A 14294-nucleotide genomic window follows, 5' to 3' on the forward strand; every position below is an offset into this window, starting at 1 on the left:
TATATCCACTATAAACTTAACTGGTAAGGGTCCCAGACTGATGGTCAGTACTCAAAAGCATACAAGTGTTTTAAAGGATATCTCTTTCATGGGCAAATATCACTTTCTTTATACTATTACAAAGAAACTCATTGCCCCTGGTTATATGTTTCTAGATATTTTATAGTTGTTATGTTTTCTATGATTGGTGGTCTGCAATGTAATTGAGCAATAGTGGGTCCTGTCTCCTGTTTGTGCACATTATGTTACATTTATTTATGTTTTGTGCACTAAGTGTGGTTTCACTGCCATTTTCCTGCTTTTCTCTACAGTCTCACGGTTTTATGACATTTCTACGTACGCAGCAGCATCATCCAGAAAAGGCTTTCTGTTAACTGTGGTGTGTTGAGGGCTGGGGAGGGAGGCTGTGAGATGCAGATGCACAATGCAATCCATGTAAGTTATGGACAAGAGGGTGACCAAGCACATGCCTTAGATGTGAGTTGCCTTTTTGAAGCTCTGATATTGTGGAGAAGAATCAAAATTGCAAGCTTTATAAAGCAGGCACCAAGACTAAAACAGATGTATTACAAATCATGCTCTTCAGAAAGATATTATAAACTGAGGAACTAAAAGTCACAGGAAGGTTTGTCCTATTCGAAGATCTGCTTTGTAAGACAATTGAATATTTTCGCTAGGTGTGGTGTATCGCACGAGAGTGGAAAAAATACCCAAGTACCCTGTTGCAGATAATCGTGTACTGAATATGCCAGCAGGTTGAAAGTTAACCGACAGTTAACCGAGTATGAATGTGAAATGATAATTGGTGCATGGATTATAGCGTATTAGAGATTAGACAAGAATTCGGCTTATAAAGTATTGCAGATAACAATGTTTCCATATGCTTAAACCACTACAGTATGACCACAAGTGTTTGACAAATAGACATCATATCACCTCTGCAGAGCCTTATTGTGTGAACAATAGTCTAATATGGGTCAGAATTGCTGCCAGTTTGAATATGGGGTTTCATGAACCCTTTTCTACCAGGACTGCATGGAGACAAATGCATCATACAGGCTTCAGCAGCTGATTATAGACATATGTCCCTCTTTGTTCTCATGAGTTTTGGTCACTCATATATGAAGACTTTTGAACAAAATATGGATGAAACTGAATGAAAGACTTGGCAAAATTTGAATTAATACACTCAAAATTAATTGCAGTTAGATAGTACTGCATGCTGTAAATAGAACGGCAGAAGAGTAGCCAGTCCCAAACACAGTTGAGAAAATCCTTGGTTCGCCTGGCCCGGTTGATATTATCCCATGAGGGCCCTTCCCTTTAGCGACAGCAAAGGCAGAGATGGGGACCATCCAAAGGCATAATGGACAGAGGAGGAATATCCTTTCCATGGTTCTCAGCAGTTGTGGAGGGGGTAAGATCACACCAGATGGCCTGGCTATGATGGCAAAAAACAGTGATATTTCAAGTCTGCGGAAGTCCGTTGCAGTGGTAACTCAAGTCCAACGGTGATGGGATAAGTATGGTGGAGGCAGATTTTTGAGTGAGACTGGAAGCCTGTAGTTTGACCTGTACATTCTACATCTACATCCATACTCAATAAGCCACCTGATAGTGTGTGGCAGAGGGTGTGGCAGCAGATGCGTGATTGTCATCTTTCTGAGACCCTGTGACTGCTCAGGAATTCAGTCCTGTATCCATGTTTGGGCAGAGCTTTCTAGTATCTCCATTGCCCACCCTGAATGGGGAAGGCTGTAGAAAATGTGAGTGAACATCAATAGTCACACCCTCAGCCAGTTGGCTGGGCACACACAGTGGGGCATTCCCCACCTGATCAACAAATGAAGATTATCAAAATTCTAACAATAGGAACCTGAAATTTTTAACCCTGCCTTGGTTTGAAAGAAAATAACAGGCCTGGGAGAAGAACAATGCTTGTCAACAAGGAGCTTGGTTGAATGAATATGGATATTGCTGCCTTAAGTGAAACCAGATTGTCCAGCATAGGTAAAATTACAGAGTTCCTTTCAGTTACATGATCTTGTGGGAGGGAAAAAAGAAAGAGAACCCCATGGTGCTGGATTCACTGTGAAGACCCCATTGGTGAATGATCATCAACTAACTTCAGCTGCTGTCAGCAAACGAATCATGTCTCTCCAAATTCACCTGTGTGGAAGTAAATTTATGACTTTCATTTCTGCATATACTCCCATCTTGGATGTTGATGTGGATACTAAAGATCAGTTCTGTAACTTGCTGAGCACAACCATCATCAAAGTACCACCTCAAGACAAACTGTTATTTGCCAACGATATCGACATCAGTGCTAATAAAGATCATCAGCTATGGACCGAAGTGACGAGGACACAAGGTCTTGGCAACTGCCTCACTAATAGTCTGCTGCTCCTTGGTTTATCTGATCAACAGGAATTCTTTATTACCAACATCCAGTTCCACTTGTCTCCTCACTTGATACACTGGCACATTATTGACTATATTAGCACCAGGAAACGTGATAAAAAAGATGTACTTGTCACCAGGATCACAAGATATGTTGATAACTCTGGACAGATCATAAGCTCCATTTCTGCTGTTTGAGGATGTGAATCACCAAAAAGATCCACCTACAACCTAGCCCGATGGAAATTCAACACATCTAAACTTTAAATTAAACACATTGCTACAGATTACAGAAATACAATCTCGAATAAGCTGGCTCGTCATCCAGTCAGCACTGATAGTACAAATCTGGAATGGACCACACTTCAGAAGGTCATTACTGAGTCAGCTAAAGAAACATTGACTTTGTGAAGAAGAAAAGGCAATACTGGTTTCATAAAAATGATAAAGAAATTACATATCTAATCAATGCCAAATGGGAAGCCCATCTACTCTTTCTTCAAGATGCTTTTCCTTTGTGAAGAAAGCACATTTCATTGAACTTATGGGCAAATATCAGGCACAATTAGGGAAATCCAGAATAACTGGTGGCAACAAAAAGTTGAATAACTACAAAGATTTTCTGATGTTTGTGACCTGCAAAACTTCCATGCAGGCATAAAGGAGGTAGACGACGCAATTCGATCCTCTCCAGGGACACTTGAAGACTGCTAATGATTCCATCACTTTAACTGAGAATGTAGAAATCTCAGAGTATTGGAAAGAACATTTCTCTGGGCTTCCAAATTGTGCCTCCAGTGTTGCTCAGGACTTTGTAATGTTCCTGAGCAACCTCAACAATTATGGGTGGCATTTACACCCACATACAGGTATTTTATCTAAGCACTCAATCAACCAAGACCAAGAAACCCTCCTGGCCTTGATAACATTCCTCCAGAATTGATGCAAAATGGAGGTATTCCCATGAAGACTAGACTTTTTACACTGATCCTTTTAATTTGGGAAACTCCAGAAGTACCTTCATCATTAGCTTTAAGAAAGGCGATAGTAGTGTATGTGGTATATCGCTATTGCCAGTTGCAGGTAAAATTCTTGCAAGAATTCTATTACATAAGCTCCAGATTATTTCAGAAAGGATTTTGCCTGAATATCAGTGCAATTTCTGAACCTCCAGAGGCATAACAGATATGATCTTTTGTGTTGGACAACTCCAGGAAAAATACAGAGAGCAATAGAAGTCTCTATGTTTAGTTTTCTATGACCTGGAAAAAGCCTTTTATTCAGTACCTAGATCTACCATGTGGAAGGTACTAAGTCCTGAAAACTATGTGGAACTGGTTCAAGCTCTACTTGTTGGTATATTTGGTGAAATTCTTTGTGTTAACTTTGCAGCAGATTCATGTCAAATCACACAGGGTCTGAAGCAAGGCTAGGCACATGCTCCAACACTCTCTGCACTGTACATGGCTGCCTTATAGTATGGATCATCTGCAAACAGCCAAGGCATGGATATTAAATTTTGTTTTGGTGGAGGTCTCTGTATTTAATCTGGCAAGATTTCATTCACAGACTCGTACCTAGGTAACCCAGGTGACAAAACTCCAGTATGATGATGACATTTCGTCTCGTGCTCTGATACAGACAGAGTTACAACAGTCAGCCAGCTACTTCAAAACTGCATGTAATCACTATGATTTTACCATCAGTGTGGGGAAAATGAAGATACTTGCACAATCTGTGCCATGATTACCTCTCCCTGAGTTCACTATCTCCATCCTGTACACGGCACTAGCCAGGTACAGCACTTTTCATATCTTTGAAGCATCTTGTCTAAGTGATGTATCTGCGAACAAGATGTTGATAAAAGAATTGAGGCTGCCCATTCATACACCAGTCTTCATGAATAAAGGCATAAAGCTGCACACCAAACTCATGGTGTATGGAACTGTTGTCATGTCTGTACTTGTGTATGGCTATGAAACTAGGACACACTATAGCCATAATATCAAGAAACCTGAGCACTTCCACCAACTAAAAGTGAGATACATCTTGAACATAGAGTGGGACGACCATGTGACTCACACTGCAGTTCTCGAGAAAGTGCATATAAACAGCATTAAGGCAACCATCAGTGATCATCAACAGAGGTGGTTGGCCATGTTCATTGCATGCATGATACAGCGCTGCTCCACCAAATCCTTTATAGTGACACTGCTTTGACAGTAGAACTCATGTAACTCCTGTCAAGTGATTTAAGGACCAGCTAAAACACATCATGAAGGCGGCTAGCATAAACATACAGGCATGCGAAGAATGTGTTGTGGGCCACTTAATGCGGAGGAACACTACATTAACTGCTGTCAACTTGTTTGAAGGAGAATGCTGCTGACACAAAAAGGCCAAGTGAGAAGCAAGAAAGCACCTTCAGCTACAACCCTGCCCTCCTCCAGCCATTCAGTGTGAGTTGTGTGGATGCATGTTTTATGCCAGGATTGGTCTGTCAGCCACCGGAAAAACGTCCATAAGTTGAGTTGAAATGCTCATTCCATGCAGGAAGAAGCCTTGCATACTTGGAATCAAGTTGCAGTTGCAACGGCGATGGAGCAAGTTGTGTAAGACGAGGTCAGACACCCACTCTTTTGCAGATGAATAATGGGTTGCACATTGCGCGCTTGAAGATGGTAAAATCACTTCAACTTTTTGAGTCCTTACTCTGTGCTCTTATTCTACCTGTAGTGATCTCTGTCGAGTCTTTCTCTTTGCTCTTGTTGTAACAGAAGTACTCTCTCTCCCTCCCCCCCCCCCTCCCTCCTCCTCTACTTTTTCTCCTGTGTGTGTGTGTGTGTGTGTGTGTGTGTGTGTGTGTGTGCAAGAAAGGGAGGTCAGTGACAAAACTTACATGTACTGTAAGGCAGGAAAAAAGCATCATAATTGTGGACTTTCCAGCTCTATAATTGTGAACTTTCCAGCTCTTGAGATGGCATGTGAAAGTGTATGCTGCAGTTAAGTATTGATCGTTTTGAGAACAAAACTATCTGAAAATGTGCCGTTAACAGGATCAAAGAAATACACCACAGAAATAAAAGCTACGTTAAAGTAGGTTATGAGAATGTACACTGAATAAAGTAGAAGGGGTTCATAACAAGGCAGTACAGTTTCAACCTAAATGTGGTTGATATAATGCATAACATGGCAGAGAGAATTGGAGAGTATAGTGATAATGTATTGATCTAATGATATGTGGTAATGTGAAAGATGTAGTTTAACAGCAGCTAGATGCACTAATAGTGGGGATTTGTGTACATCCTATGAAATTTAATGTGAGTGTTAGTGAGTTCACCACTGTGTCGTGGAAGATGTAGAGGGCTACCCCAAGACTTGTGCTGTTAGGAGAATGGCTGAAAGAAATTTATAGCTTCCAATATCTTCTAAGCATAGAGGAAACAAGTGGAAGAAATGATGAGGAAGTCAGTGAGAGTTGGAAGCAACTTTTAGTGTTTCAGAAAAGTGTCAGGAGCTTGGTGTGGAATAAAGGTACTGCTCAGAAAGCCAAGGGAGTAATATATCGATCCTGGTATGTGTGGTATGTGCTTATCCCTTTGAAATATGAAAAGTAAAGACAAGGGATTTCAAACAATGGAAAATTCAGGATGGAATAATGACAAGGATACATTGCTACTCATTTTCTATGGGAAATGTTAGGTTGCAGACAGCAAATGCACCTGATGGGAGAAGCAATTTGCTTTGAGGGGGGAGGGGGGGGGGGAGGAGGGAGCTTGGGCAGCGAGGCTGAGGTGAGTGACGGTAAAGTATTGCTTGTGGGAGCACACAGGGACCTGGTGGGGAGAGGGTGGGGCAGCCAGGCCCGATCTGGTGGTAAGATGGATGGTGGGGAGAAAGGGGGGGGGGGGGGGGGGAAGGAGTGGAAAAGGAGAGAAGGGAAAAGACTGTGGGTGCACTGATGGAATAGCAGGCTGTGTAGTGCTGGAGTTTGGGAACAAGAAGGGGGGTAGATGGGTGAAGGACAGTGACTAACAAAGGTTGTGGTCAAAGGGGTCACGGGATGTAGGTTATATTGCAGGGAGAGATTCCACTTGCACAACGCAGGAAAGCCTTTGCTGGTAGGAAGAATCCAGATTGAAATGAAGAATGTTGTGTTGGACAACATGCTCAGCAACTGGTTGGTCCAGTTGTTTCTTGGCCACAGTTTGTCGGTGGCCATTCATGCGCAAAGACAGCTTGTTGGTTGTCATGCCCATGAAGCATTGTGGTTGCAGTGTAGCTTGTGGATCGCATGACTGGTTTCACAGGTAGCCCTGCCTTTGATGGGATAGGTGACACTTGTGGCTGGGCTTGACTGGGTAGTGGTGGGAGGATGTGGGGACAGGTCTTGCATCTAGGTCTATTGCTGGGATACAAGCAAGGGGGTGGGAGCAGAGGTGGAGTAGTGATATAAGAGGATATTGTGTAGAGATTTCAGCAAGTTATAGGCAACTGAACTGAAATTTCACTAAATCAAATTGAGAATAACATAGATTAACAGAATAATAAGTGAAGAGATCAGTAGCATATAGAATAGCCAACGATTAATTATTAAAATGTGATGAGAATGATGTGTTTGAGTACCATTAAAGATGCATGAATTGAAGCTTCAAGGCGAAGGACTGAAAGGAAGACCCAGGAATAGTGGGCTGAAAGGACTGTAGGAGAGTATTGTGAGAAAATGAAAGCACTGGAACAGAGCTTGAGTTTTTCCATTCCTCCCTCATAAATTTTGAATTCCACAGAGAAATAACAAACTCATTTGCAATCTGAAAATATACTTCAGTAAAATGGCTTGTCCTTCTCTGTTGCTGATGGTTCTGTTGAGTTTCTACTTAACAAATTCGAATAAAATTCTGCTTAAACGGGAAGTATTTTGTTTTTAATCATAGTGTATCATCATAATGAGTTCATACAATATTTCCTCTGTACTTTGATGCAGAACTGTTTCCTTATATCTGATATGGATGACATATTTCTGCAACACAAATGAAATGATTGCTATGTATGTCTGGTTTTGTTAGAAAGAAGTGCACAAGGGACTTTACCACTGAGATCTTCATTTACACTAAATTGTGTAAAACATATTTTTAATTTTAGTACTGTATTCTACTTAATTTTGTTTTAGCTTTTTTTATTTATATATTTTGTTTCATCTGGAAATGTAGGGTAAAATTATGTATTACATCTTTATGGAACATACTTTATGATTGTCAGTAAAATTTTTAATGATTTGTTGAAGTTGGTTTGTGGCTTACGTAATACATGATGGCTCAGAATAACAGTGTGATTTGTAGTTGATGTTGGCAGACCTGTAACAGTAGTGGGAGTGGGAAAATGAAATCAAGCTTTGCAGCAGTAAAGAACATTTATTTACCATGGTGCATTCAACGTACATGTGTTTTATCAGCATGCTGACAGTTTGACTGCACATGAGAGTTTTGGTGCCGTTATCGTATCCCACTGTGTGTTCAATTTCCACCATTACAGACGATTGCAGATCAGTTCAGATTTTTGAAGAGAGTGGTTTAGCTCTGAATTAAAAGCCTAGTGGGGTTGTACGGTCTGTTCATAACCGTGAAATCATTGATGCTGTGTGAACTGTCTTCAAAAGGGGTCCTAGTTGTTCAGTACAAAAATTACTGCATCATTATAGCTTGCACATGGAAGTATTCAATAAATACTCCATTACCTTCACTTCCATGTAAAAATATTGTGCAGGTTGTGTAACAACTGACTCCTAATCCTAAATCCTAGTGACACTTACCTAGGAAATTAGTGAGAAATTGTGGGCTAAAGTAGGTGAGACACAAACTTCATTCAAAATCTTTGATTGTATGGTGAAGCCCATATCCTGCTGAGCTTCACCAACATCCTTTACACAGTACCAAAATTACTATATGGAGTGTGCTGTAGTGTTGTGCTGTGGGGTGATAGGCCTTTACTTTCTTGGTGGAACATTATATCAACATTTTAGAAATGTTTTTGGTTCCAGGACTTCATATATTACCAGATATTGACTTTCAGTGCTCCTAATTTCAATAGGATGGGCCCAACTTGCACACTGACCCACCATATGGTGGACTGCGGAGTTTGTATGTAGATGTATGTAAAAGTCTATGACAGCAGTAAAAGGTTTGTCATAGGGGATTGTGTAATTTCAAAAGAATGCTAATATTATGTGGCCACGTCTATCTCCAGCCCTTTCAGTCTGTGACCCTTTTTAGGATGGCAACTGAAGAGTATCATGTACCACATTAGACCAAGAACTCTAGGTCAGCACAGGACCCAGATTGAAGAGGAAATCACCAACATCCCGTGTGATGACATAGTGCCACAGTAAGAAGAACCTGTAGCAGTGATTTACTGAATGCATCCAGTGAAGTGGGCATCATTTGAATGATGTAATTAAGAAAAAGAACCCTTAATGCACTTTCTGGTCCCATAAAACATATTTTGAACCCAAATAAAATATGAATGCATGATGAGGTGGTTAATGCAACTGTGTAATAAGCAGGAGATTCCAGGTTTGAATCCCAGTCCAACACACATTTTCGCTTGCCACTGCTGATCCCGCATAAAGTTCCAGTGCAGCTGATATCACTTGTCCCTGCCCTTTACTTTCTCCCACTTCATCTTAAATTTACATAACACCCAAATAAATGATCTTTCAGTTTTCTACTTATTTAAAATTTTCCATTTCTCTGTGCCACCTAGCACAAAGAAAATGTTCCTGCACCTGGAATTACAAGTTTGTTACTATTATTCTATTACATACACACATGACATTGAATAGCAAAAATTGTATAACTTGTGGTCTCTGTCTTTTACAGATTCTCCGATCGGCAGGTCCATGGCATATGTTGTTTTTTATTGTTATTATTTTTTTGGGTTCGTTTTATCTTGTCAACTTAATTTTGGCCATTGTTGCTATGTCATATGATGAGTTACAAAAGAAGGCAGAAGAGGAAGAAGCAGCAGAGGAAGAAGCTATCAGGGTGAGATTTAGCATCCTATATCAATTTTTATGATGTTCTTATTCTGATAGATTTGTGGAATTTAGTAACAGTGCTTAGTTGCCTGTATGAATGGGTGTGTTTTAAATTAAAAGATGCATTTTTCCTTTATTTTATAGAATATCTTGTAAAAGATGTATGTTTCTAACTCTGTGTTATTGAGCAGGTGAACATCATTTATATATTTTTACAAATAAATGAATTTTCTAAACTGATCTCTCATGAAAGAAAATTGAAAATTTGACTTTGCGTTACACTAATGAGTCTCCTCCAGCTTTATGAGAAACAAGTAAACAAAAATATGGAATAAGAAGATTAATAAGTGAAAAGGAGTTCCAATATGGATGTATGACTGCTTCATGTGGAGGCAAAGGACTTCTGAAATTGTAACGTTAAAACAAAGCCCTGAAATGCATATACACTGCAGTAAACCACATTTGCTAGCTATTGACTGATCGGTAATCCATAATGGATTGCTCTTCTGACTCACCATTTTTCCTGCAGTGTAGTTGGGTCCAATCTTTGGCACTCTGCCTCCACTTGACACTATCCTGTGTTTGGTCAATAATGAGGCACACTATCTTGAGGGTTATATGGAGGATACAAGCCAACATTGCCTCATTCTCCCAATAGGTCATTTAGCATTGACTTTCTAGAAAAACTTATATTTTACTATTGTACCATGATCTGCTCAAAGTACATGTCCATACCACTGTTGATAACATTTTCTCATCTTCTCAACAGTAGATATCACTCCATACTGCCTGTGTATTTTCTCATTCATCATATGATCATGAAATATTGGGCCAGATGTCCACTGAAGCATTTTGATATTCATTGCAGCAAATAATAGTTCTGCTTCTTTTGTTGTGGGCAACTTCCTGCTCTGTTCAAGGCTACTGGGTAAATTTCGGAGTGGCGTATTTTCGACTTGAGTTGGTCCAAGATCTTCTTATCACAGAACACATCAGTCTTAGTTCACCATTTAAGCCCTGCATTGCTAAAGCAGTTTGTGATTTCAGGAACAACCGACCCATCAGCAACAGTTTTTGAGCTAAGGTACTTGAAGGAGTTTGTCTTTGGCACATCTATACTGTTTATCTTAATTGTGTCTGCATTATTGCACCAGTTGTGATTCTCTCATGCTTGGGCTTGTTGTTGGAGGTGATTCTTGTCTTCAGTAGCCAGTAGAAGATCATCATTGCATGGCAGGGTGCCAGTTGCTAATTTCTGAAGATCTCTGATGACTGTGACCATTACGAAGATTGTTTTGAAAAGTTCTCGGAATCGCCACGGGAGGTCAGCGCTAGCGCAACGAGTTGTTTACATGATATTCATTGGACTGTTGCCTATAAACACGTGCTACATCAGTGATCTTGGAAGAAAGCTGTGGTGGTGATGTGGTTCTGTTGTTGTTCCTGCATAGTGATTTGCGAAGATGGAAAAATTCGAGATTCGAGCACTGATTAAGTTCTTCATAAACAAAGGTATGAAAGCAAAGGACATTCATGCTGATTTCCAGAATACATTCGGGGGACTCTGCTCCTTCATATTCAACTGTTGTCAGGTAGAAAAATGAATTTAAATTTGGTCGGGAGAGCTGAGATGAATATCCACGCAGTAGTCGTCCAAGATGTGTCACTACTCCAGAAATCATTGCAAAAATGTACAAAATGGTCATGGAGGATCGCCGATTGAATGTGCGTGAAATTGCTCATGCTTGCCAGATGTCACATTTTAACTGAAGAATTAGAAATGAAAAAATTATCTGCAAGATGGGAGCCGCAACTCTTGACGTGTGCCCACACATGTCTTCACCATGGCAAAATTACACGTTGCCACACCAGCCTTATTCACCTGATATGGCTCCGTCAGACTTCCATGTCTTCCCAAAACTGAAAATTTTTCTTTTTTGATGAAGATTCACTTCAAACAAAGAATTGATAGCCGGAGTTGTCAATTATTTTGCAGGCCTGGAGGAAACTCATTTTCGAGATGGGATCAAGGCACTGGAACATTGTTGGACCAAGTGCATTAATCTACAAGGAGGCTACATTGAAAAATAGAAAAAATGTTTCAGTGATGTAAATACTTTTTTTCTATTCTGTTCCGAGAATTTTTCAATCCACCCTCGTATTATGATGAACAGAAGGGAAGAAAGAGAAGATCCCTCGTGGACACCTAAGAAATGGGGAATCATCTGATATTCCAGCAGCAGAACGTACTTGCTTTTAGGATTGTGATAGATCAGCTGGACCCATTCAATTCGTTCTTAAGGTACTTCATACTCTCGGAGGGTAAACCATAGTACTCACTCAAAAACCATTTCCAGTGAAGATGCTTATACTTCTCACAGTGTTCCTCAATAAGCAAGCGAGTTCTATAGATAGAATCTGTGGTCCCACAGCCTTTCTCAAAGCCACACTGATTATGCATAATAGATTATGTCTCACTGTCTCTGATTGTGTACCATATTTACTGTAATTTGTTGAGGATGCTGAAGAAAGTAATTCTTGTTGTGAACTAAATAACGAGACATCATGTACAGTTTTATCTGATTTGTTGCAGTCTAGTAGAGGCAAAGGTATTAGGCTACAAAGATAATCCAATTTGTAAATCAATAATCTCAAATGGAAAGTTTCCCATTGTTGTTACTGCTGGAAAGTTTCTTTGGAGTAATGTTGGACGTTGTTGTGAACATTGCAAAATATTTTAATAAGGTGACTGCTCATCATTTTCACAGTCAGGCCTGAAAATGACATTCAGCATTACTCGCAAGAACAATTACTACCCTGCATATCCTCCCTACTCGTCTCAAGAGGGACGACCATTTACTCAGTCTGTATAGTTTCTTTTAACTCTATAATCAGTACTGGAAATGAAATCACAATGTCAGAGTAAATGGTGTTTGACAGTTCTCTCTTCACAGGCAATCTTCAGATTATTGCCAAAAATTTGTCTGTGGTCATATCAGATATGAGCTCGAATTGAAGAACGCTTTTGCTGCATATGTGAAAAATAGAATGTAACAAGAAGTCTGCAATAACTTTATGACTCAGAGACGGAAGGGCCCAACAAAAGCTGTGCCAGTGACAGTATATGGGTTGGTAAATTGAACACAATCTGGTGGCTGTAAGGTTGTTTGTCACATCGTCTAACATTAATTTCTATTTTCACAAAGGAGATATGTATTTGTGAATTTATTAATGATTTGCTTTGTATTTGATAAATGGCCATCTTGTGAAGGATGAAACCTTTAATACACATTGGGCTCTTTCCCCAAGCAGTCAAATCAGTGAACAGGAATCATCCTCCCCAAGTTGTGTAATATAATTGCTTAGGAACTGGTCATTGTGCAAATATGTATCTCAGTGTAGTCATTTTTGCTTGTCACTGTCAAAGGAGGCTGTCTTGCTGAATCATCTGTAACAGTCTTGTGGACCATAATTTGTGAACAGTGAATTTACCATTCACTTTTGCTAATTATTGAACATTACAAATAAAATTCAGAGTCCATGTTAGTGTAATACTTTCCAGTTAGAAGTGTATTTTGATGCTTTGTTGCAGAATTTCCAAGCACTAGTAGTTGAAGCTTGTTAACACATCTTCCATGCTTCTGGAAGAGAATTGCTTGAGTTCTCATTTTGATGCCACATGTCAGTTTAGTAAGGTATACCATCCAAGACTGTAATTTTGCTTCTGACATCCTGTGTTTGTATGAACTGTCAGATTAACTGTTAAATGTTTTTAAACCGATGTATTACAGCAGTAAGAAAGGCCTCATGTACAGCCTGACGTTAGCGTGTACTCACTCTACAGTGTTGCTTTTGTGGTACTATATTACAGTGACTGTCAGAAATATTCAGAAGTTGCAAAACCAGTGAGACAGTTTATAATTTGAGCCATAGCAATATCACTTTTGTTTTGAAAAATAAACTCCCTTAAGATAGATACTGGTTATAAAATGCTGAGAGTGTAATAGAGTCTTTCGGCCATATGTTGTTACTGACATTTCGGATCAGATATGTCAGTAAGTTTCCCTCTAATGAGACAGTAATCAAAGAACAACAGATCTGATCCTGTATCCCAGTTGAACCAAAGACTGTGTTATGTTCATTCAATGATGTTCTTCATATAACCCTCAGTGGTTCAGAATTCTTAGCCCATTTTCCCAGTGGTGGATTTATGTGTTGTAAAATTACCTGGTATCTCAGAGTGAATGGACATGGTTTAATTGTCATCTTTGCAAGCACCAATCTGTAGTGCGGAGGTCCTCCAGGATGCTGAACATGTGAGTTCCTGAATAATGCACACCTTTTTGTTCAAGAGTAAGTGACTTTAAATCCTTCCTCTTGTACAGAAAGGTGTGCATTATTCAGGAACACACATTTTCAATAACTTGGCCAGCAGCCATAAAAAGCTCCTGATCTCACAACTTGAGATTAAGCAATTTTGATTTCCATGTCATTGTGTTTGTCTCCTGTTAATTTTCTAGTGCATCTTTACTATGTGGGAACTGTATTTCCAACAACACAAAAGTCCTTTTAAGTATTTGCTATAGATATATCACTTATTTTATTTCTGGAACATCTTCAATAACATGTAATACAAGACTTGAAATGTGTGTGTGTATGTGTGTGTGTGTGTGTGTGTGTGTGTGTGTGTGTGTGTGTGTTAGAGACATACCAACATAATTTGTATCTAATCAATTCAGAATTATTTATTATTAAGAAAGCCAAATCATGTACACTGCCTGTCAAAAAGAGTGAAGCACCCTGAAGACATGGTCAGAACTCATTGTAACTTCATACATGGACACATTATTGCCAGGTA

General features: G+C 39.6%; 1 protein-coding gene across 1 annotated transcript in view; it reads left to right on the forward strand.

Moving 5' to 3' along the window:
* LOC124623171 (sodium channel protein para) overlaps positions 1–14294 on the forward strand; it is an 876466-nt gene that overhangs the window by 190131 nt on the left and 672041 nt on the right. The window contains exon 9 of the mRNA XM_047148975.1: positions 9279–9443. Coding sequence (XP_047004931.1) covers positions 9279–9443 — 165 coding nt within the window. The remainder of the gene's footprint in view (positions 1–9278; positions 9444–14294) is intronic.

The sequence above is a fragment of the Schistocerca americana genome, chromosome 7 (genome assembly GCF_021461395.2).
Source record: "Schistocerca americana isolate TAMUIC-IGC-003095 chromosome 7, iqSchAmer2.1, whole genome shotgun sequence".
Lineage (NCBI taxonomy): Eukaryota > Metazoa > Arthropoda > Insecta > Orthoptera > Acrididae > Schistocerca > Schistocerca americana.